The 25,358-nt window shown below is 38.4% G+C and overlaps 3 protein-coding genes across 3 annotated transcripts in view; 2 read left to right on the top strand and 1 right to left on the bottom strand.

Annotated features, from left to right (window-relative positions):
- Positions 1-1,784: 1,784 nt before the first annotated feature.
- cdo1 (cysteine dioxygenase, type I) lies at positions 1,785-6,699 on the bottom strand. Its single transcript, XM_026344364.1, has 5 exons — positions 6,459-6,699; positions 5,265-5,342; positions 3,925-4,082; positions 3,289-3,458; positions 1,785-2,496 (listed from the first exon to the last, which is right to left on the bottom strand). Exons 1-5 carry the CDS (start codon positions 6,626-6,628, stop codon positions 2,467-2,469), a joined length of 606 nt encoding a protein of 201 aa, XP_026200149.1. The 5' UTR covers positions 6,629-6,699; the 3' UTR covers positions 1,785-2,466.
- A 2,621-nt stretch (positions 6,700-9,320) lies between these two features.
- LOC113151121 (AP-3 complex subunit sigma-1) lies at positions 9,321-19,100 on the top strand. The gene is made up of 6 exons (XM_026343967.1): positions 9,321-9,639; positions 12,524-12,615; positions 13,176-13,287; positions 13,377-13,448; positions 13,839-13,946; positions 18,285-19,100. The coding sequence occupies exons 1-6, from the start codon at positions 9,571-9,573 to the stop codon at positions 18,411-18,413; spliced, it is 582 nt and encodes a 193-aa protein (XP_026199752.1). The 5' UTR covers positions 9,321-9,570; the 3' UTR covers positions 18,414-19,100.
- A 751-nt stretch (positions 19,101-19,851) lies between these two features.
- commd10 (COMM domain containing 10) overlaps positions 19,852-25,358 on the top strand; it is a 49,251-nt gene continuing 43,744 nt past the window's right edge. The window contains exons 1-5 of the mRNA XM_026342236.1: positions 19,852-19,992; positions 21,129-21,219; positions 21,719-21,829; positions 22,313-22,468; positions 25,231-25,341. Of these exons, the coding sequence (XP_026198021.1) occupies positions 19,964-19,992; positions 21,129-21,219; positions 21,719-21,829; positions 22,313-22,468; positions 25,231-25,341 (498 nt within the window). The 5' untranslated portion in view covers positions 19,852-19,963. The remainder of the gene's footprint in view (positions 19,993-21,128; positions 21,220-21,718; positions 21,830-22,312; positions 22,469-25,230; positions 25,342-25,358) is intronic.

Genomic DNA, 25,358 nt, shown 5'->3' with positions numbered 1-25,358 from the left:
AAATGTCAGAAAATTGCAGTATTGTATGAAGTGGTTTTGCTGAAGGTGCAGTGATTGTGATAACACTCAGAAGAAACAGTAAAGACCAGAGGGTTTTTTTTTTACAACTGGATCAACTGCATTCATCATTGTTAATAATAAATGTATTGTAACCGTCCAGAGACACAGGATTGTGTTCACACAGCATGTGAAAGCAAGACGGTCAACATCCTTTTGTTGTTATTTTCTTGCTGATGAATCATCACCTTGCAATGTTCTGACACCGCACTGTTCTGTTTTATTGACGGATTAATCTCCTGATAGGAAGCACCGTTTACTAGCAAAATATCAGAATGTATCATCAGATGAGGATAAAAGCCGTCTGGAGGAGCCTCCCTCCCTCTTATAAAACAGGTGCCTCACTGGGGCAATCAAGGCTGTCGCTTCATTATTACATAAGGGTTGCTGTGCGCCATTCCACGCTTGACCTGGTACAGAGAAAACCAGAGGTTATTTACTTAACAAACTCACCTCCCCAATACCCTGTATGCTTTCAGCTAAAGCAAATACTGATGAAACGTGGCTAAAGACATACATTTGTCAGAGTTAAAGAGGATGTGACTAAGAAGGGAGCTGGAAAAAGGCAATGAAGTCTACACTGGTGCAGAATTAAGGATAATTCATTTATTAAGAGTAGATCCAAAATGAAAGAGTAGATGTTTGCATAATAAAAAAAACAAGAAAACATTTATTCAGTTGACACCACAATATATAAAGTCTAAAGCATCCAGTTATTACCATATACATTATTACCCAGCCTCTTATCTGGGCATTCACTAAGTTTGCAATAGTCTTACCTAATATCTGCAACTGAAACATAAGACAAGGTGACATATCATTATTTATAATCACATGATCATTATGTGTTAATTGTACAGCAAAACGAGGCCTTGCACGTACACTCATGTTTGTCTGTTGATAGCGGCTTATCTTTCAAATTCATTCACTAAGATATACACTGTTAACACACTTGTTTGCGTGCCAACTGTGTGCTAATTCAGCACAAATGTTAATTTCTGGTACTGTAAAACTCTTGTCAACATGGTATTCATTTTATACATTTATTAGTTTGGTAACATGGTAGAACATGCCTTAGTTTGCATGCCAGACTGGCGCCAGACAAACTTTGTCTGATAATAAATTGTGTGTATTTTTACATTCACTAGAATATACTTAATCCTTATGATGGAACTACCAAAGAACTAAAGGTTACTATAGATCATAGCCCAAGAGGTAATAAACATTTCACAGTTAAGCATAACATTTGATAGCATTCTACACTAAATACTGTATGTATGGGCAGTTTATTGTTTATGTATTGTGATGTTAAAGCTTTTTCTACCTAGCTATATACATGTGTTATGTGCTTGTTGTATACAGTGTGAAACATGTTTGAATTATGAAATGTCGCCAAGTAACAACACAGCAAATAAAGACGGCACAAAGTTCTGTAAAGGGTAATTGTGTTTAATGGTCTACAGTTATGGCCAGATTGATTAATTACTGCGTCACAGAAATCATGCATGGATTTGACAATGCTATGAGAGGAGCTGTGCTGTAAACTACTACATGATACACTACATACAGCTACAATTAAACATGCTAAAATCCTGAGAAATAATTATGGGTTTTATTTAAACATTTTGTCTGCTATTAATACAAAATAGTCCCTCCTCAGCACTCTATTGGTCAAAACATGAATACATTTAGGAGAAATAAAACATGGTAACTTCCTGATTTAAACACTCCTTCGGTGAACTGAATACTGGAAATAAATTACAACTATCACACTTTTAAAAACAACACAAAGCTAAAGCTTTACATTTCTTTTTTTCCAAAGTCAAATGAAACAAACTCTTATTTTTTTTAATTAGACTGTACAAACAATGTTACATTTCACCATAATTAAGACAATTTTGAGTGGTAGAAATTGACAGTATTAAAGTGCTCCACTGAGAATGAAACTAGTGATTGTAGAGCTGTTTTCTTTTTTTCGTGTGATATGAAATTTATCTATATAACAGCAATATTTCTCGTTTTTGAAATGCTAATGCTCTACTCTTCCACCATGGGCCATAACTTTACAGAAGTGTGGTTACACAGGTCATGGATAGGCAGGAATGTTGTTATTGGAAAAAGGTCTCCTCAGGCCCAGCAAACAAAAGGCAGATTCAATCCATGTCCAAGCCTATTCATGCATTCGTCCTGTGCTCATCAGTATTTGCCAAGCTCACACTGGGCAGCGATAAAGCCATTCTAATTACTGGGTAGTCCTTTTGAACTGGCCCGCTCCTGATTTTTAAATGGGTTGCTTACTCATAGTAGGTCCACATTTTGCTTCCCCAGCAGTTCCCCTTGAATCACATTCACAACATTGTCATTTGAAATGCGGTTGTCTTCATCACCAGGAGCCTCCTTTGGCGGCCATTAGTTGTTCTCTTGTGAGACTGTGGTCTCCTTAGAAAAGGGTTAAAATCTCGAGGTTAGACCAGGGATTCATGTATGAATTCCTTTAATATCTCTGATTATGTTATTAGTCAGTTTCATTAATCAATTGGTCATCCATCCAGGAAATACTGTCGAAAGCTATGGGCATATGTTACGTTCACTCGAGTGTACTACTTTTACTATCTTATCTCATACATTCTGTGTTGCAATGTAATGCACTAACTTGACTGTTGTGATCAAGGTATGCTTATACAACATCACATTTCAGATAAGGCTGCTGGCAGGGTGGCAGAAGCAGGCAGAGATCCTACACTGTAGGTGCTCTTTTTTTAACCCTTTACTTTGTTCATTTTGGTCTTATTACACTTAATTACACTGGATCATAATTTTAGAGGACATGCTATTTTTAAACCTTTCAATGGACTCTCTTACAAACAGAAAAAACTGCTTTCATGTGTTTGTTACATAACGTTTCTTCCATGGATATGAAATGGAAACTCTATTAAATGCCTCCATCTTCAAGGGGAGCGGTTTCAATTCAAGCATAAAGTCACTATAAAACCTGCTACTTCCTCCTCACGAGGTAAGATGTTTTGGGGGGTAGAGTGTTTATGGTGATTCTATATGTGATGATGTTTAAACAGGCCACATTATTAGTACTATGCAGAATGCACTTGTGTTTTCTGTACCAATGTTGTGGACTGACAACAACATGTGTGGATCTGATTAAGTTCATTTTCTTGGTTAATATAAAATTTCAATGAATGTGTGTATGTATTAAGGCCACAAAATGTTGCTTACAAATGAAGTCCTCTCTCCGAATTTGCTCCAGAAGGTCATCTTGACAGCGTTTTTGTGCCCCGTCCGCTGGTCAAAGGTCTGGCAGGTTTGGAAGGGGGGGCTGTACAAGTGCAAACTGACTGCACATTCTGTGTGGCTGACATTTTCCACACGATGCAGGCCAATGGAGTCTACAATACGTACACACATGCACATATGAACAAATAACATACACTTAGACAGTGTGAACCACAGGAATGCTGTGAAACAGGACTCACGCCATGCACGGTTACCGGTGGTGCTGTAACAAACAACTGAGACTAAACATCACACCAGGGCTCTGCAAGCTTTGAGAAAATACTACAGATTTGAGGAGAGACCTGAATACTAGTCATTGTAAAGGTACAACTTGCTGGTAAAGGATGTGTCTGAACAGAGAAACAGATCACATCAGCGTATCTTTACATATTAAGGATGACCATTTTAGCCACAGCAACATAACATGAGTTGATGATTCCTACATAGTAACTATGCCTAAATACACAGGAATTAATAGAAAATCAAAATCAAAAAAGATGTTTTGAGGTTGTAGGAGGATAAACTCGAATAAAAAAAAGACAAGAAACAATTAACACACAGTCTTTCTGTCTGTCTTACCATTTATGTAGGCAACCTTGTTTTCCTGGAGGATTCTCTGTGATCTCTGGATCATTTCTCCATGAGACTTACTGTCCGGCCACTTGAACAGTGTCTCTTTCAGCTGACCCTGCAGCAGCTTCATGAAGCAGTGGGAGTTTGTGTGGTCATGGATGCTACTGCAAAGTGTTAAAGAACAGACAAGCATACATTGTCAGACTATGTCAAGTCTTTGGGCTCTTCACGACCTGTGAATGACAAGTTAAAACTGCAGCATTCATCCATTATTCTAACCACTTGTCCTCTGAAGCAGGTCACCAGTCTGTCGCAGGCAGACATACAGAGACGGACAACCATTCACACCTAAAGGCAACTGAAAGCCACCAATTAACCTCACATGAATGTCTTTGGGGGTGGGAGGAAGCCACAACACAGAGAGAACCCGCTCAGACAAGGGGAGAACATGCAAACTCCACTCAGAAAAAAACACTGTCCTTGAAGGTACAAAATCAGGGATTCAGTCTGTAGTGAGACATTTTTATCTTCTACCGAGCTTGTGTCTTTAGAAGCTCCTGCACGGCTCAGGATACTGAGTGCTCTACTTATAAATATTACATTATACAATGTGAAATTCAGGTTCTCTACCACTTGAACAGCTAAGTTTGTTAACCATTATCTCCATCTATAGGTTTGTGTGATGTACTGCTAGAACAGTTATTGAGAAACATGCCTATATACATAGTTAGGAAAGGCACATACAGTAATACGTTAATGCCACATCACTGCCGGAGTAATGGGGATGTAGAAAAACCACTAGATCAAACTGCTGAAATCACTTCCTAATCACTACCACATCCAGACTGCAATGGGGATGTGGTAAAACAAATATCGTTTGGTTCCTATGATATGAATTTATATAGTGACAAGTGAAAGAGTTTTCTAACACATGTGATACAAATGATAAAACCACATGAAATGTGAATAATTCCCTACTGCCAACTACAGAACATGTCGGTTCTGGCAACATCTGCTAATAAAGTGGGGCATGTGATAGATATCATCAAATAATGTTATTTGCACAACCTTTCTGTCAGTCAGAAGAACATTGGACTCGCTTATCTTTACTAATAAAATAACTGGCAGAGAAATTCATTAGAATATGTGAGCAAAGTGTGTAAAAGTGTTAGGGTGGCAAAAAAAAAAAAAAAGATTTTATTACTTTAAAAATTCAATAGATGTAATGGGACAGAGTGAGAGCTTTCTGACACAGATGAAATGTGCCACCGACTATTTCACTGTTCTGTTTTCTGAGTTTATTGTTGTCAGATGTCAGATGGTTTTGTCGCGTGGAAGCTTCTCACCTGCCGTGGCCTTCACCCCAGCATAGAATCATGAGGTTGAACTTCCCATTACCCTCATCAACCAGGTTCCTTGTGTACCTGCAAAAGAGAACAAGTCGATCAGTGTCCTGGTACGGTGTGTATCAGAGGACTCTGGACAACTCTCAGAACGGTGACGCTTTTGTTGCAAACGTCAGATGGAAAACAAACCAGTAAATGACAAAATATTATTTGGTTTTCATTTCTATTTTCTACATAATGTAAAGTATAATGCTCCTTTTTCTAAACCTTTGGGGAGAAGCTGGCTACTTCATTTTACAGATTTGTCACTTCGACTAAAGTCCAGACAGATCACACTGAGGGCACGTCACAGAGGTCACTGGTCCTTCAAGTTTTTGTTCTCTTTATTTGCATACAGGCATCTGCTTCCCTCCCCCACATGTCACAGGCCATCCTGCGTCCTTGCTCGGTCGGTAAATATTGTTGACACTCGGCTCTGTGCGAGTTCATCGGTCTCCAAAATGTGTTGTGTTCTGCAGCTCCCTGGTGGGCGAGCGACAGTCACATCCCAAACGTCCATCTAAAACGAATGAGCGGGTGTGTGTCTGTTCTCAGTGTTGATTGGATGGCCCGCTCCCCCTGGCCCCCGGACATCCCAACACTAATCATAACACTGGGACATGGGGTCCTTTGAACAAGTTTGAATAGAGCAGCCACTTAGTAGGCTACAGCGCACACAGCAGAGATAAACACTTTATATTGAACTTTTAATTATGTAGATAAATGTGTGTGTGTGTGTGTGTGTGTGTGTGTGTGTGTGTGTTAGCAGCCCCTACATATTGATTAATGCAAAATTTAGCCTCATTCAAAACTGTTCTTTTAAATAAATCTGTTCTGCAGGGAGTCAACAACTAGTTGTCATTCAAATATAGAAAATGTGCTTATTAAGTGAGAGACATTTCAAAAGCCTATTTTAATTGTGCATTCAATGTTTTATTATAAATAACCAAATTAATTTCATTGAATTACCTCAATTAAGTAAGAAAACAGAGACACAATCTGAACCAAGTATTTACAAAATATTTTAGGATACATGAACACGGGGCTAAACACACTGGGCCAAGGTTAGAGACACCGCTGCAGAGGGTGCAAAGTGCATCAGCACAACAACGGAGTAATATCTGAGCAGGGTCTGAGTAACAACACATGTTTTACCTGTACTGGTCAAACTTGGCGTACTTCATCCACTCCTGAGGTTTGCTCTCATATGATTCCATGATGTCTTGGACCTCCTCAACATTGATGCAGTCACTCTCGAAGATCTTGTGGAGGGTTTTAATCAGGTCGTCCAGAGTTTCTGGTTTCACCACCTCGGTTTGATCCATCGCTCTGAGTCGTGCTGAAGGTAAAAAAAATAAAATCTTCACTTAATACAACAGGTTTCTCTCAAAAACTTAGCACAGTTGCTTACTTTTTATAGGCTGCAATTTGGGGGTGAGCTGGGGCTGGACTGTACCATTATGGAAAAAAGGTAAACGCCCACAGCGCAAAGTTGGATTCAAATGAACATTATAATTAGCGCACAGTGAAATATTGCGGCAAAAAAAAAACACACTTCGCTGTGTATTCAGCACAAATACGCTGCAGCGATGACTTTATGTTTTCTGCTTTCATTTTAGACTTAAAAAAAAAAACACAATTGATGCATTCATCTCACACATTAAAAACTTGGACTAATCCTTTTGAGTTCAATTCCACCACGTTGTCACACACACACACACACACACACACACACACACACTACCTCCCCCTTTCTGTCTCTCTCTCTCTTTTTCTCACTGAGGCATTTGTGCAACAAAAGCTGTCTGCAGCCTCTTTCTTTGGGTCCTCTACTCAGAAACTCGGTCATCAACACTGTGTCCAAGGTGCAGACCACAACCTCACAAACAAGAGGAGGATGGAAAAGGAAAATGTTTATGTTCATGCATTCACTTGTTGGTTGCAATATGTCAACATTTTTTCCATAACTTAACATTCATAACATATTTCATTCTTTAAAATGTATATATTTACCTGGACGAGACTGCTGCTCATTAAAATGTATGAATGGCAGGGGAAAGGGAAATGCCTTAGTGATAACAGGGTTACATAATTATTTAATTGCCCCTGCTGATTGATGATGTGACTTCCTTGAACAATAGATACAGTTTCCATCTCAAATGTGGAGTTTGTGCAGTCTGATTTCCCACCTCCACCTTAAATCAGTATAAAGCAGGGTGTAAATGGAGTGAATGATTTGGCTTTCTATCAGCCAGCCCATGTGTGCGTCTGTGTGCATGCTGGGTTAAGTTACAACATGTCTCTGAGATAAAATGAAACACAGATGAACAAGTCCGCCACAAGCATGAAGCACTACTGTTCCATCCTGTCAACTACATATGAAAAGTTGTCAGCCAACGTTCACAACTTGCAGAAAATCATGAATGATTCTTTTAATTATAGTGAATTTCATTCACTTACAGTACTTTACAGTCCTGTTTCCCTTTAAGAAAAGACTGAGTAGCTCAGAGAATATCAGACTCCAGTGCAGATATAAATGTGCTGAGTTGCAACTTTGTCCCCAGTGCCTTGCTCTAGGACACATTGCCAGGAATATTTGGGGAACTGAAAGCTCACAAATTTTTGGGGTAAAATTCTGCATTTCTTCGGAGTCCTCCAACATGTGTTAACTGCTTAAAGGGAAATCCACTCTGGCTCAGGAAGATATTCAGGATTTCATGTTTTCAGGCAGCCTCAAAAGTGGAGAAGGTTCCCTGCAGCAGGGCTGTGCCAAGTTCTCCCTGAGCTGCCACATCATCATTACCAGATATACTATTGCTCCACCTTGTGGCTGAAACTGAAACTGACTTTTGAAGCAGCCCTGCTGTATGTACTACAGGGGCATGAGTCAGTTTGCTGCTGTGCATATTAGTCATTTAAATTGCGCTGACAACAGGATGTCAGCGTGTGATGGTGATGACAATAATGATGATTTAGCACATTTCATACAGAGGCTACAAGGCTTGACTGAGATTTGTAGCATATACACTGAATTGTATAATAAACATTTGAATTAAAGCATCAGCTTTGAGGATAATTTACCCATTTAACCACTCATCCAAGTATCTTCTTTAGTCTGAGGAAACTTGATTAGGGACTCAAATCTATCCTCCGGGTCCCGGATGCTTTAATTTCTCACTTCACCTGAGTAAGTTTGTAGGTTAGGTGAACCAACGAAAGAGTCAGACTCCTACCACCGCTGTACCCCCAGGATGGGTCGTTACATGAGACCTTTCTGACAGATGTGCGAAGGGGTATTAATCTTTAAAAACTGCCCTTGTATAGAGACTAAGACCTCCAACTTTAGCTCTCAACAGATCTTCTATGGGGTTTAAGTCTGAGATTTGTTTGAGACTTGTCCTGAAGCCACTCCACCATTGTCCTGACTGTGAGCTTCAAGCAGGTTCTCCCATCTCCACAGAGGACTTTTGCAGTTCTGTTAATAATTGCTGGGTTCTTGACCAAAGACCTTCTTACCCAGCTTCTCAGTTTCACAGTTACTGAGGCGACTGTGCTGGAAACATTTAGAGAACTGTTCTTAAGGACTTCATTTTTTTTCCAGATATAATGTGAATTGTGAGACCACACACAAGTGATCTGGTTGATTCAATTAACCACAGGTGGAGTGCAATAAAATTGCAGACACACCTTATTGAAAATTGGAGCAAACAGGGTGCACCTCACCACACTTTGGAGTGCAACACGCCAAAAAAACTAAAAAACCTGCAAGAGCAGAGCTTTTTGGGAACTTAAATGAGAGCTTTTATCATTTTAGCCTATATGCAAACATTTTTGAATGAAAGTTATTTTGAGTTAATAATGTTGCACATATCATATGATCACATTTGTAAGATACACTCAACAAAACTGGATGTAATGAGTGACTTCTACCCCTCTGTAGTTTGCAGCTCCGTGCGGACGGCAGAGGTTTGAACCATCTCGGCTGCTGTAGCAGGAGGAGGAGGAGGAGGAGAGCATGACTGGTTCTTTGACGTGGAATATTTCCGTAAAGAGACGATGGAGCAGCAGCAGCAGCAGCAGCAGCAGCAGCAGTAGTAGTAGTAGTAGTAGTAGTGTGTAGCTCGTCTGTCGCTTATTCACCTTAAATCGAGACGGGATTTAGCCCAGAGTCCCGGTGTGATCTGGGTTCACGGAGAGCTGTCAGGCAGCAGTCTCTCACAGACTGATCGCTTTCTGGTCCCCCGCCTCCCTCCGCTCAGCCACAATCATGATAAAAGCCATTTTAATATTCAACAACCACGGGAAACCAAGGCTTTCTAAATTCTACGAGCATTATGTGAGTAAGACCCCTTTTCGCAACCCTTTATCATCAGGCTCCTGCTGTTTATTTGCACATGTTACTGGGCGCGCAGGTCGATCGGTGTGTTTGATAGGCCAGGATGGGAAAAGTAAAAGAGAAATCTCAAGCTACTGCACTTAAACACACTTTATTTCCTCAAAGCACTCGTTAGAAAAAAAAAAAAAAAACCCCGTGTGCGACAGTTTGAATGGGAAGGTGCTTTAAACTGATCCTGGTGGATAACATGTCAGTGTGGACCACGCTGCCTTCTTCTAATATGAATAATTAAACGTGTGCAAGCCGAAGCCTTTCCATCACACTCCTGCCTGGACGGTGCCCACTTGGATCCAGCTCTCATGTTGGGATCCGCCTGTGGTGATGAGTACACCAATACAAGTGAGCTGAGTCTTGTTTGGGTCACATGGCTGCAATAACGCCCTTGTGATTGACTCGTGTTTCACTCACCACTGTTGAGTCAATTACTTCTGTGCCACTAACTTGTGAGTGACGTTTCCCACTTTACCTGTTCAGTCAGAAAAAAACAAAAAACCTGCAGGAATGAGCTGCAGGTAGATGACATCTTATATAATATGCTTTGCTGGGTAAGCTGTGTTGGCTTGTTCTCATAATTGGATTTATATCTCAAGGTTGGCTGCCTGCCCCCCCCCCCCCCTCCTTTAATATTGGTGCTAGGCCCCAACAGCAAGGTGGCACAGACCCTAATCTGAGCAACTTAATGAGTTCTCTGCTGTAGCTACAGTGCACTACTCGACTGACAGCTCTTTTAATATGATTGATGTGTTGTTTTTAAAAGCAAACAAGGCCAAATTATAGGCACCAGCTTCTCCAATGTGAACATGATGTGATCTTCATTGTGGTGTGTCATATCTTTAGATTAAAACTTTCTTTTAAAATGTATTTTCATTATTAACTACCGGACTAATCAGTTTGTCTATAAAATAATTGAAAGTTCGAAAAACCAAAATATCCCATAGCCTATTTTATCTTCAGGTTGCTGGTTTTGTCTCTCCACCAGTCTATAATAAAGCATTTTATATCCTGCACAACAGTATAACATTGTTTCCTAGGATGTAAAACAGAGGAAATAAGGTGAACAATTAATAAAGAAAATAATCCCTGAAACCCGAGAAGATTGATGCAGTCCCCTTGTTTTATAGTCACTACATTGAGGTGCACATGCGTTTCTTTGTATTTCATGAGGATAAACTGATATTGATTGGATTATATGAAGGCTGAATGTATGTAGACGCCATCTGTGGTGTGAATATTTCACACATACTAGCTGTGAAAACTGCCTTTTGCATTCGGTTTATTTATGATCAGAATTTATAGGCGACTGCTTGTGTAAGAGGCTGCACGGACAGCATGAGATGTGTGTTGTGAGTCTTTTGTGTGTATGTTGGGCAGAGAGGGAGAGGGAGAGAGAGGCGAAGAGGCGTCATTATAAGTATTAGTTAGAGCCAGTCTGCTGGCTGAGAGATAAAGCCAAAGCATCTGTCCAATCAAACGGTAACTTGTTGGAGAGAAGAGAGTGAAATATGGCCACACACTAACTCACACCACTTAAATCTAAAGCATCAGGGAGAAGCACTCGATGGAGAAAGTTGTAAATTCATGCTACAGAAAAGTAGCAAGGCCCATATTATGTGCTTCACATACAAAAATGCTCTCACACATTCTGGGCGTAGCCATATATTAAGCTGAAGTGGACACACCAGCTTCGACATGTCCTTATATCTGCTTACACATACATTATGGTATCCTATAAGATTCCTGTCTGGTGTTTTTAAGCCTTTTATTGGGCAGCTTACAGTGACAATACAGATAATAAACACAAGGGAGAGAGATGGCATGTAATGTAAATGCAGTTGTCATGTCTGTCTTAAACATTAGTTCACTAGTATGTCTTTGACGTTGGCTCCCACCTTGACACCAGGGATTGTGGGTGTTAATGCTGTGCATGCTTTTGGGTGAAGAAGGTCAAATATAGTCCAGAAGAGCAAGCTGGAGACACAAAGTCCATTCAAACCCTTGAAACCTGAAACATCCCAGCGTTTAAAAGATGCTGCTATCCTTCACAGTATTTCTGCTGTGCTGCAACGCTTATTTACGACTGTAGCATTAAACAGCGAGTACTCGGCTGGTCCCATGCTACAAGTCACATGACTGATTTAGCCTTCCAGCCAGCCGCGTCCTGGATGCCTTCCCTTCTCCTTGTGTTCACTGACCTGTTATGGACCCCGGGAGGGCATAAGCCCCCTTTCGATGAGGCTGCCTCAGTATTAGAGCTGCGTATATTTAACAATTTGAGTTCATTTTGAATGCAGAGTTGATCAAAAACCTGAGACAATGTGTTTTTAGATGCTTTCCCCTGAACCTCGAGTGTACATATTGAGGATTTTCATTTGCATTTTAATGGCCCTGAATCGTGTTTGAGACTTTGGGCCCCTGTTAGGTCGGGAAGCGTTTGAATGCGAGTCCACTCTTTAAGCGTTTTTTATCGAGTGCTTGCAAACATGCCTGTGGGTGTTTGAAGTTTTAAACAGAATCTCATCCATTAGCAAACAATAAGATGAGCCTGCCTTTGGTTCAGCTTGTACAATGAAATGATTATCTCTGTTGCCTGTGGGCACCGGTGTACGTTAAATTAGACAAAGACAATGATTAGTGTATGAATGATGCTTTTCACTCATGTTTTAAAGAAAGAGAGACGCGTGGGGACCCATTAATTTACCTGCCAGATCCGTCTTCTGTCTCATAGTAATGACGAGGCTCACTGGAAGCAATTAAGTGAGCAACAACGCCTTATTTACCATCTCGTCTTCATTTAACAGCCTCTGTTTCCTCATTGATTCTGCAGAGTGAAGACACAGAGCAGCAGATCATCAGGGAAACCTTCCACTTGGTCTCGAAACGAGATGAGAACGTCTGTAACTTCCTTGAGGGTGGAATGTAAGTTATGAGCTGTGGACGTGAAGAATCAGGTTGTAACTCAGTGGAAGTAAACGATGAAGTAGATAATTTACTCGTGGACGCGTCACAGGAATTCATTTCGTACCATACAGGAAACCTCAGAGGTTTATGTGAACAACAACAATTCATTGTGTAACAGTGTTTGTTTAAAGTTCTTTAATCATTCATGAATGAGAAACTGCTGTAGATCTCATTTTACTTTGCTTGTGCCCTCGTCACTGTAAACTGGGAGGCACCAAAGCTGAATATTGAATTACACTATTAAATTCATGTAGTAATATCACAACAATATTTAAATCTATGAGCAGAAATCCCTTTATTCACTTGTCAAGTGATTTCTCCATTTCCTGTGGCTCAAGCTGCTTCTCTGTGTTGCAACACCCTCATGAACGTTTTATCTAACCCAGTAACAGAGAGAGCTCCTGAGTTACATGTAATGTATTACATTTTTAGTCTTAAACAAATGTTGGATTGATCTTGGTGATTTACAGGTGATGTATTTGGTGGTGAATAACATCTCTTTGTGCCCTCTGTGTCAGGTTGATTGGAGGATCAGACTACAAGCTCATCTACAGACATTACGCCACACTGTACTTTGTGTTTTGTGTAGACTCTTCCGAGAGCGAACTAGGAATTTTAGATTTAATCCAGGTAACCACATAGAAATCCATCTAGATTAACATTTCTGTTACAGTCACAGTGGGTTCTGTTTTAATAAAAGTTTTTTTTTCTGGTTTTAGGTATTTGTAGAAACGCTGGATAAATGCTTTGAGAATGTCTGTGAGCTTGACTTAATTTTCCATGTAGACAAGGTAAGGACATTTCTATGAACATGTTTTTTCTCTGTGTAATGCCATATATTTTTAATACACTTTGAACATTTATGTTAAGTTTAGAAATTATGACTTGTATATTTTGGTTTCCGATGCCCTTTCTTTTGTTGTAATATTGTGGCTAAATAACTGGTTTAGTAATCATTTAGTAGATCCATACAACATTTGTGCAGGTCTTGCCTGAGCTTATTGCTACTAAAGGTTTTCCAACCAGCTATTAAATAAATGCTGTCATTACTTTTTCCATCTTTACTGTGTTTGTATGTTTGCATATATTCTGTAAATAGAGTGGTCACAACATTAGAAACAAACCTTAATATATTGGGGTGTATGATAATAAAACACATTTGCAAATCTTATTCTTCTCAGGTTCACAACATTCTGGCAGAGATGGTGATGGGCGGCATGGTCCTGGAGACCAACATGAATGAGATAATCACACAGGTGGATGCTCAGAACAAGATGGAGAAGTCTGAGGTAAGCCCGATTCCCGTTCACTGTGTGTATGACTTGATTCTACCTCCATACTCTGAGTTATTGTGTATAGTATGCAGGCATGTGTGTATGCTACACCCTGCATGCTACTCTCCGGTGACCTTGTGGATGCTCCCTACCTACTCTTGAGTGTTTGTGCTCTTTTTTCGGCCTCTCCTCTTGCTGCTGCACTGCTCTCAACGCAGAACAATACTTAACATATTCTCTCCTGTATCCCTCAGTGTAAAATACACTATCATAGTCATTCTTTCTTAAATGTACCATGTCCAATGCATTTTCAGAATCTGTGACCAACAAATCTCTCATATCATCTAAATTTGAGATATACCGTAGTAATGAAAACAGACTAGTGTTAGGCTGTGTTTCTACATGCACATTATTGATGAGAATGTGAATTTTCTATGCCACCCTTGTTGAAGTAACTGCTTTTCAAATATGTTTTGTGACATCTCTAAGCCAGTGTCCTTACTTCGATACAGTACATACTCTATGCAAAGATATAGCTTCTTTCCATATGGCGTCTGCTAGCCGATAAACATTCATTTATCTACAAACAATTTAATGAAGTTATTTCTGTTTAGCATAATTTGGATTTTATAATTAATTAATTTGTAATCATTTTGTTTTTAAATTGCTTAAAGCAAGTTGATATTACGTTTTCAATGAATGATATATCATAATATGATACCACTACTACATGGGTTGTACTGATTTGTTATTTGTTGCTTACACAACAAAGTGAAGAGTTAGATTGTCAACTGTGTGATCTAATGTTTGTGCAGTGTTCACAAGTATACTAAAAAAAAAAACCCGAGCTGCATTGTGTGCTTTTAACCTGATTTAAAAACCTGAAAATGTTCTGAAAGCAGTCTTTTACTGTTCTACTATCATCAGAGCTGCTTTGTCTCTTTCCTCTTGGACCTACCCTAGACCACAGTGCGTGTTTTCACACTGATACTAATTCAAAATGGCACTGTCCTATTATATGTCAGTGTTCCTAGCAAAAGCTGAAGGTGCAACATTTGTGCTTTTTTTCTTTAAACTCACACTGCTTGAATAATATTTTATTTTTCTTTCTTCTTAGTCATTTCTAAATATTTGTTTGCATAAAATTAATTTCGGAACAGGCTTAAGATCACGTTTGACTTTATAAATGTGGTCTATGATAGGTCCTATCACTTTTTTTCTGTGGAGATAAACTGTAATTACTTTAATCTGCTTTAACATTCCTCATTCCTCTTTTTCTTGACCCTGTCTAGTTCTTTCCATTCTTCTCTCTCTTTACAGACGTTTATCTTTCAGTCTACCAGGCAGGACAGGTAGACACAGGTACTGCTAAATTTACAACCAAGTGCTCTAACGATAACTAAAATTTACTCCCCCTCTCTCTTCATATGGCCCTTCATTAATAGTAACCTGGCCTCACTAACATTCAAGGAATCTTTGCTGGCAGACCCAAAAATGTGGCATTTTCTCCCCTTAAACACTTACGATGTGCAAGCGGTGTGCAAACTACTAGAAAACTGGCAGTTATGAGACAATCTATTATGATCCAGAGTATCAAATTTGTCTTTTTTTTATTATTATTTTTTATTTCATTTATGACACTTTAGCTTGTGCTTACGCATATGTACCTGTTATCATGTTTATCTCTGGTAAATAAACAGGTGAGGCATGCTACAGGTTCTTTTTTTAAATATCATAAACTGTCTTCCTATTTTCTTAATTCTTCATCTCTGCTTTGAAACATATTTTAAGCAAATGTGTTCATTAAATTTCATGATTTCCCCAAACTACACTTTATAAAAGTAAGAGTTCACTTACATTTTGCTCTCATTTGCGTTCCAATGTAGGACATTAAACTGTTTTCCTGGTTTTTATTCTAAGATAAGCTAAGTGACTTCTGACTGAAGCTGCATACTTGCACGAGAATTATGTTTCTGTTTTACTCTCTGCAAGAAAGTGAATAAACAACTTTCCATTTCAATCTTTTTCTCTATACAACAAGTAGTTTGTCTTTTTACACTGATATTCGTCACAGAAAAGAGGTTGGATACTGCTTGAGCTTTTAAAAGCCCCTCTGACTAACCGAGAAACAAACCATTGTTGTGTATTTCACAGCTGGTGTTACTATTTCTGTATGTATTAGTCACCCAGCATTTCATTAAAAACCCCACTGTAATGGACTTGCACAGCAGGTCTCCATGCGACCCAGTGTGAAGCAAAAAATATCTTGAGTCTGACTCCTAAATTTTGAACCCATGTGCCGGATCAGCATTCCTCAGTGTTAGTGCCATGGTCATCTTACCATTTAACACAAGTCTCCTTCATTTTTGGCAGAGTGAGGAATGCCCATAGGACAAACAGTTCATTCAAATATAATATGTCAAGAAAAAGTATGTGAACTTTCTTGGAATTTCATGTTTGCCTGCATTAATTTGTCTTAAAATGTGATCTGGTCTTCATTTAAATCAAGAGTATTAACAAATATAATAATAATAATACAAAAATTCTGTTTTTTCATGTCTTTTTTGAAAACAACCATAAAAAAACCTCATAATGCCAGTGTAAAAAGTACCCCTGGAATATAATACTCTTGACTTAGATGAAGATCAGATCACGCTTTATGACATATTAAGACAGAAAAGAATGAAATTGCCACTGTTACCTTGTGAAAATAAGAGTAGATAACTCCACATTCCAGACATACTTAGCGTGTCATATCACTAAATGATTCATGAGGGTATATAGGCCAGAGAGCCGAATGCTGTTCTTTGTGTTTTGAAGCCTTTTTGGTCATTTTTGGGTCTGTCTGCTAAAGATTCGGCTGGGGGATCTCTAACTGCAGTGACTCTCAAATGTTTGCTCACACTGGAGATGAAAAACATCAAATCACACTCTCTCTACAGATGTGTTTAAATGTCTCAAAAGTCGAACGTACCTTGATTATTTTCCTAAAATTGCTTCATTGCACTTATTCTGTTTCACATTGAGATTCATTGTGTTAGAGTGAAGCGCCTTTTCTGGCCCTAAGAATAGATATCCCATTACAATTTAGTACTACTGGGCTTACAACCAGCAGCGGGAAGGTTGAAAGGTGGCTGATGGTATACCATGTTTCAGTGACATATGGCAGTTCCCTAGTGGTATGCCACTTGTTCTCCACTGACATACATACTCCATTTAGTATCAGCTGGTGTCATTTGGTACATTATGTCACACGTGCTTATGTACGCTTCTGTGTCATATCTAAGCTGTAGATACAGCATAGCCTTGTACCCTATACCAGAGGTGGCCAAACCTGGTCCTCGAGGGCCACGGTCCTGCTTGTTTTCCCACCCTTCCTCACACTTACAACTTCTGACTGGCTGAACACACCTGATCCAGGTAATCAGCAGTGAGTAGGTCAGGAGTGGTTGTCTAAATTTACACTTCATCACGGTTACGGGAAGGTACTGGTACAGGTTCTATGAGGCATGATCAGGTTTAAGCAGCATCTGCCATTAGGAGATGGCATTTGCGAGTGGAACATGAGTGGCATGCCACTGGGGAATTGCCATATGCCGCTGAAATTGAAGTAGTATGCTATCAGACACTTTGAATTTTCATGTCATCACTTTAAATGAGTAAATGGCACAATATTGTTGTTCCTCTATTCAGTATGTAATTAGCAGAATGTTAGTTACAGTCCTGTGTAGTCTTCAGAATTAAACCCACTATCACCTGCATTATTATGGCCACGACTAATAGTATATCATGTTGACGTGCGTTTTAAAAATTGAATGCACACATTCTATACATGCCTATCTATCAAACATCCGTCTTCATATCCAAATCCATTTTTCTGCTTTACCCAATTCTCTCCTTGCATTTTTACCCTTATCGGTCCTCAAGAGTCCGGTGGGTTCACTTTCCAAGCAATGCTGCCTTTTGTCCATATGATGAATGCTCAGTACTGCTCAGTACTTCCAAATTAGTGAATGATCTAGTGCAGTATGTCCTCACAGTTGATTTATAATTGGCTCTGGTTGTGATGGAAATCATTATAGAACCAAATAATGCATGTGCATATGAAGCTATGAAGGCATCTGAATGTACATTTGCACATGTCGTCTGTCCTAGTTGCTGTCGGTGCTTTTGCATTTTGTCAGCAGTTGACTGTTTTGTCTAGTATTGTTTTGCACTGTGTGTGTGTGTGTGTGTCCTGTGTTCACTGTTCAGTGTGTTGTTGTGTACAGCATGTTCTTTGAATTACTGATTGTATCAACCCTCCTTGTGTGTGTTTTTTGTGTGTGTGCGTGTATGTGTCTGTGTGCGTAGGCGGGTATTGCAGGAGCGCCTGCTCGTGCCGTATCAGCTGTAAAGAACATGAATCTCCCGGAAATGCCCAGAAACATCAACATTGGTGACATCAGCATAAAAGTGCCAAATCTACCTTCCTTCAAATAGTGTCAGCGAGATCCTGAGCCTGCAGATGTTAACCAGTGTTTACCGTGATGCAATCTGTTTACCGAAACCTCAAATGACTTTTATTAAAATTCGACATCTTAAAGGTACTGTGTGATTTGACACTCCATGTTCTGGTGTGATCTCCTTGAGTTTGCTAGTAAAGAAAACAATGTTTTACGTGTTTTGTTTTTTTGGAAGGAAAAATGAAGTATTTATTTATCAGTGGTACATTCCCTCTGCCTCGCTGGAGGTTGCTCCTTGACGTTCAGCTGCTACAGGACAGATCTGTTTTAGTTTTCAACAAAAATATTTCATTTACTTAAACAAGAATGCGTGGTGCACAGTGATGTTTTGGAGCAATCGTATTTGTTTGTCTGTACCTGACCAGACACAACCAGACTCAACAATGAGCGAAGTAAATGAAACCATTTTGGAGATTGTAACAGGTCTGCTACAGTATTGAAAGTCATACATTATAGCTTGTTTGTAAAATCAGTATAAACAATAAAGATTATATTGCAGATATGCTGTGTGACAGATATATATGCTGAAATGATTTTTTTCTTATTTGTATGCAAAAATATTTTTAAATGATTTGTCATGACTTATCAATTCTCATTATTCTTTTAATCTGTGCATGATTTTTTTCTTCTTTTTTTTTCATCATAATAAACTCTTGAAACTCAACATGTGTGCTTTGTTTATATTTTATTATTAACATCTTATTTTGACAAAGTAGGTTTGAAACAATAGATAAAACATTTTATTACACTGTACCTGGAGACAGTGCTCCTTGTAGCAGATCATTCTGTTGAGACTATAGTAATAACACATAAAATTTGTGAATTGTTTGTGAACTTTTTGGAGTGACCTTTTACAAAGATGTAATTGAAAAACAAACATACATATGTAAGCATTTTAGCTGTAGGCTTTGAATTAATACTGGTTGAATTACAGGTGAAAGAAAAATGTAGGTTCTTTACTTGAAATAAGTTTAATAAAACCACAATGACAAGATAGTCTGTTCAAAGTCCTGCCTTGGCATTATTAAGTGGAAAAGTGTTAATGTCATCAGCAAAATGTACCAAAGTTAAAACCTATTGTTGTAGGTTTCTAACAATACATTATGATATACTTTACTAATGCAATAATGAATATAAATGAGTAAATCACCAAAATCTCATGTGATTTATTTGTACACGCTTCTTTAATATTGATAGCATTGATGGGAAGATCATTATGCGCAGTTATTATGCGCAGTTATATGTTCATCTTATTTAATTTAATTAAATTTTTTGCAAATGCACAGAATTACTAGAAAGTAAAAGTACCATTAACTCTAAAAAACACCAGGAACACACGTGTGATCGAGTTCCTTTTCTCTGTCGCGCTCTTCACTGCGCATGACTGCGCAGGTTTGACTGTCACGTGAGTCGTCTTGTGACAACAGGAAGTAGGAACAACAACATTGTGAAGGAAGATGCTGCTGTTGCTGCTGCTGCTTTGACATTTCACACTTAAGTTTCATTTGCAGAGAGCGACAGACGACAATGACTTCTATGATCAAAGAAACACAAAGGTGGGTGTCTGTTTTAAGTCACCGACAAAGAATACTTACAGTAGCTAAAGCTAAGCTAAGGTACCAGTAGCCTAATTCAAAGACATAGAGACATCATGGAAGTTATCGATATTGTGACTTGGTGGATAGAGAGAAATTAAAAAGTAAATAAGCTCGGAAATAAATGATATTGTCGTCATTATTAAATATGTTTTCCCCTATTCTGGGGAAACGCCGCTCTTGCATTTCTTTAAAACACACTTGACCAATTTGTGTGTGGTAATTAGCTAACGTTAGCAGGCATTATGGTTGGGCATCTTTAACCACATAGTAGGCTACAATACTCCCCAACATCCCAGGGGGAAATAAAACGAACTTAAAGTATGAGGAAAATCTTGTAAGGGAAAATTTCAAGTATAAGTTACTCTGTAGAATAAATGTTTTATACTTCTATTCTCTTCCAAAGTACTGCACCTATGATGTACTGTGATGTAGCAGTGCAATGTTTGTAATCGATTCATTGATTTTTCTTAAAAAATATGTCTTTAGAAATGTGTTTTTTAATCTTCACTAATGAATTATTTAACTAATTACTGCTGCTATAGTTATAGACCTACTATGTGATCAAAATAGATTTTAACTGATGGAGTACAAGAAAGTAAGGTTAGCATAATGAACCTAGAATGTGTATCACTGTACAAAAAATAATAGAAAGAAAATATGTGTGTAATAATAATCACAAACAAACTCACTTAATTGTTCAATCTTTACATAAATTCTAACAATTTTCAAAACTTAGTCATTTTAGATGCAGCTGTATTTAAATGTCCTTAAATGACTTGAGTAAAATTTTCAATACTTTTAATTATACATGATAATACAATCATATATACAATACATATATTGTCATATTACTACCTTAGTTATAGATAAAGACCTAATTTTAGCCTCTTATGTGCAACCAAATTGAGCCAAACAGACGTAAATCACAACTGCTAGCTGGTGCTGTATATTGTCGTTGCTATGAGTTTATCCTTTGTGTTTGTCACCAGTGTATAGAGATACCTTTGAAATAGGCCATATGTGGCCAATAAACTAAAGATCTTGCATTTCTATGATGCTACCGTGAACACTCACAGCTCTTTTTTTCCCTACAGCATAAAAGAAGCCGTGACTTTCATCAATGAGATTGATGTGAACAAGTTCTCTAGGCTGATCTCCCGCATCATACAAAAGCTTCATCTGAAGGTACAGAGACTGCACAGTGTTATCCGTGCCAAAGACAAGAGGCTTTTGAGGCTTTTGCAGCAAAGCTCTAGTGCCAGAGAGAGCAGTGCATGCATAATGACTTTACTGGAGCTGGAGCATCAGTCAGTCGGGCTCTAATGAATGCACACACAGGCCTGTTGATCATTCTGGTTTTACACAAGACTTGCTGCGTGTCAAAGGTTTCAGCTTATTCACTGCAAAAATGATCTCTTATAAATGCAGTTTTATTTTTTGACCTGCTTAGAAAAAGTAATGCATCTTTGTTCACAAGAAAATCACTGCTGTATTTAATAACATTAATGAGGTTAGTGTCATTGTCACTGTATCTGTGAGTAAAGTATATATATGATTTCATGTTTGTATTGCATTGCATTTTAATTTAGTATTTGGGTCATCAGAATGCATTTTTTCCCTTTTATTAAACATAGGTATTTTGAGAATTTCTTTCTATTAACAATGAACTATGTTATCTTCACAGGGAGAGCGGACATTTAGTGAAGAAGAGGAGCAAAAACTCCAAAGTGCACTTTCATTGAATAAACAGGTTCTCAATCTAGTCCTGGAAACATCTGCCTTCATACTAGAACAGGTGAGGGAAAGTCATGTCCCATCGTATTGATTTTATTAGAAGGAGTTTACTCTTTTTTTAAATTTGTGAATTTTGCTAGGTTTGGGTGGTATATATTATGTATTCAATATTTTAAGGAGTAAACATTAAGTATTAGGTGTAATGGAAAAGGTCAAGTGAGAAAAAGTGAGGACATATATTGTTTCAATGCAACGTTTAGGAAGATTGACTGAAAAAAAAAAACAAAAGAGAATCTACACTACTGTAAAGTCCCTGTTATTATCTACAGTAACCACGGGTGTTTCAGTTTTACAGCCTTTCACATTTTCAGGCTGTTTCTCCAGCTGGGGTCACTGTTGCTTTGTGAGTTAGTTTATAGTAGCAATGTTGAGTGTGTTAAAGATAAATGGAAATAATACTGTAAGATAGTGAGCCTGTAAAGTATTTAATATTAGCTTTCATCATGTGGTAATTACTCTAACACATATCTCCTGTCCTCTGTAGGCAGTGTATCAAAATGTGAAACCGGCCTCTTTGCAACAGCAGCTGGAGGCTGTTCATCTAAACCCAGACAAGGCTGAGGTTTTCTCTCAAATCTGGGCCACCACTGGGCCTGAGTTGGTGGAGAAGCTAAAGCAAAGTATCTTTGCCCCAAGCAAGGTAAGGCTAAGAAACAAGTTAATTTTTTAATCCCTGTCACCATCGGATTGTTTTTCAGCCCTAACAGTGACTATGTTTTCACTTGCAGTAAGTGTAACATTAGTCCACTTCCTGACACTGAGTAATTAAAGTGAACTGTGCACTGTTTCATTCTTTTGAACTGAGCGAACTGAGCAGCGTTTCACTAATTTGAGGATTGGCATCAAACCTTCCATATTAAGAGTGACCTGCTTTTGTGCGATTGCATTCCAGCTGTATGGATAACAAAGAGTTCTTCCACAGCTCACACAAGTTGTCACATTAATTTTAAAACATGTTCCTTTGTAGAACTTGATTACAAAGTGACACTTCAAACAGCGTTCCTTCCAAAGTCAAGGGAATTACGATCTAACACAGAATAAATAAGCAGCATGTACACATCAGTCACAATATGCTGCTGTCATAGGCGTAGACAGCTCACCTGCCTGTGACATGTCTCACAAGTCATTCCTTCTCTCCCACATGAAATGTTGCTAGTGAAAGGCAGCAACAGCCATTGATCCTCAAGAAGACCTCTGCAACATCTTCGACTTAGGGCAATAGTTGAGTCACACAGGAGACTGTATGTTACCGAGATTTATCTGTTTTTCTCTTCCCTTTTTTCTGCTAAACAGAAAACACCTTGTTCTTTCATTCTAATATTAGCTGGAAATGATAGGATCTCACCCATTGTCCTATCATTTAAGCAAGAATGCCAAACGTGCTCCTTTTAGCCTCTCAAATGTGAGGATGTGATGCTTTTTTTATTATACATGATAGTAAAATCATTGTCTCTAGTTTTTAGACTCTCAGTAAAAAATCAAAACTTGGTTTGTGGGAAATGAGTTTTGGCAATATTCTCACACATATATATATACTAAATGTTTATTTGCTAAAAGAATCGCCAGAATCATGAGTATGTTACATACATACATGCTCACAAATGCATTTTCTAATGTTTAACCAAATAACAGCTTAACAGTTTTACGAATAAGTACAGCCAAATGTGAACAAATGTCAGTATTCTACTTATATACATCCTGTGCTTTATAAGAACAGAATGTCCCACTTAGTCTTTGTGTTGGTGTTGCCCATTATCTGATTAGCCTGCAGGAGTATAAAAATAAATTGCATAGGAAATACAGTACTTTACTGTGTTTACTGTCCTGTCAGTCAGTCATGCATCACATTATATTAAGCCTATTAATGTATTTCAGTGAATGTACTTTATTGGTTCACTTTGCGTATAATGAAAGTGAAATAAGTAACACTTCACAGAGTTGTGGTGTTTATTCATGCTGATACGGTTGTTGTCCAAGTTGTGAATAATGTGGTCCAAGCCTCTCCACCTCACACCTGTCCTCTGAGGCTGTGGAAGCATCCAGACCCAATAAGTCACAAATGGTTTATTATTATGGCCTCTCGCTGCATCATAAAACACTTAACTGCCCTGCCTTGACTCAGTGCTGCTAATCTATCATGCTGCTACAGGTGACTGATGAGGTTTCTCTCAGTAAATCAGCCAGGCAGGTGGTGAATTTGTTGGATTGGTGTCAGGAGACAGTGCAAGGTTTTTTGTTTTTTTTTTAACATCAAATAAGATTTATTTTTGATATCTGGATATGTCTGAGAAAAGTTAGGATTATAGAATAACCTGATCATCTGCATCTTGGAAGTAAGGTAACATCAACGTTGAGGGGATTAAACAAAGTAGTAAACGATAGTAAATCTTCATGCCTTTGATAATGAGCATAATAATGGTGATGACTATAGGTCACATCCCATAAGGAACTTAATGAATCATAAATAAGATCACAAGGAGAGATAGGAAATCAATCCGCTGCTATTATGATATCTGTGTGTGTTTCATTTCACGGTTTCAGGATTCCGAATGTTTGTTGTCTAACATTATAGTAGATTTTATAGTTGCTCTAATACAAAACAACTATTGTGAAAACAGTTAATTAACAGATTAATCAGCAATACCTAATGGTACAGTAGTGTATGTACATCTCACCACTTCCCTACATGTGTAGACCAAAAAGAAAAATCTCAGAACCCATTGATGCTCACCTCTACAAAGAGGAGAGCAGAGGAAGAAAACGTGTTGGATATATGGTGATTCTCAGTCATCCAGTTCATGGTATTCCCAAAAGTGCAATTTGGTGACAACCGGATATGCTTTAGGTTCTTGAAGCTGTTTCACTTCTCATCTGAAAGTCTTTTTCAGTTCAGAGTTCCAGGCATTTGACCTCTGCAGAGTTGTTAACACCATGAGGGTTGCTTGGGAGTCATATTCCCATCCGGCTATGATGTGTGTCATTGAGTACAAATATGATATACACCCCAAACTTGTACTCAATAAATTGCCTTTTTGGGAGCAGTAAATCAGTGAGTGGGAGTGCGTGGGTTTTTGAGCTAAATCAATAATGAAAAAATAATTAGTTGCAGCCCTTGAACACATCAAAATAATGTCTCTAAGCTCCACAGTAAAGTTCAAAAACTTTAATTGCCAGTATTTTGGACTTTTTAAATATATACGCAAATATAATTAAGTAAACTGTGAAAATATCGAAGTGAAACAGCAGGAGCAGAATAACGAAAAAAAAAAGAACCACATAAATATGCAAAATTCTACATACAGTATTTTTACTAGTGGTGTCTTTCTGAAAAGACACAAGAAAAGTGTGTTTTTCTGAATCTCTAAATATGCTGTTTAAGTTGGCCGTGTTTGTGTGTTTCAGCTGGAGTATGTCGGCTGGCGGTTGAACCTACAGATGGCCCAGTCCAGCCAAGCCAGACTGAAGTCTCCCAGTGCTGTCCTCCAACTGGGGCTTCACAATGAAGACTCTGAGGTATCAATGTACACACA

The sequence above is a fragment of the Anabas testudineus genome, chromosome 9 (assembly GCF_900324465.2).
Source record: "Anabas testudineus chromosome 9, fAnaTes1.2, whole genome shotgun sequence".
Lineage (NCBI taxonomy): Eukaryota > Metazoa > Chordata > Actinopteri > Anabantiformes > Anabantidae > Anabas > Anabas testudineus.
The sequence above is the reverse complement of the archived record's forward strand: the minus strand, read 5'-3'. Positions and strand labels throughout refer to the sequence as shown.

Bases quoted from the DNA above. Each gene is read 5' to 3' on its own strand.
- cdo1 (XM_026344364.1), bottom strand. From the start codon at position 6,628: ATGGATCAAACCGAGGTGGTGAAACCAGAAACTCTGGACGACCTGATT. The intron at 5,343-6,458 runs GTAAAACATGTG...TCTCTTTTGCAG, and splicing joins GCCAAGTTTGACCAGTACAG to GTACACAAGGAACCTGGTTG. The intron at 3,459-3,924 runs GTAAGACAGACA...TACGTATTGTAG, and splicing joins CAAGGTTGCCTACATAAATG to ACTCCATTGGCCTGCATCGT.
- LOC113151121 (XM_026343967.1), top strand. From the start codon at position 9,571: ATGATAAAAGCCATTTTAATATTCAACAACCACGGGAAACCAAGGCTT. The intron at 13,449-13,838 runs GTAAGGACATTT...TATTCTTCTCAG, and splicing joins TAATTTTCCATGTAGACAAG to GTTCACAACATTCTGGCAGA. The intron at 13,947-18,284 runs GTAAGCCCGATT...CTGTGTGCGTAG, and splicing joins ACAAGATGGAGAAGTCTGAG to GCGGGTATTGCAGGAGCGCC.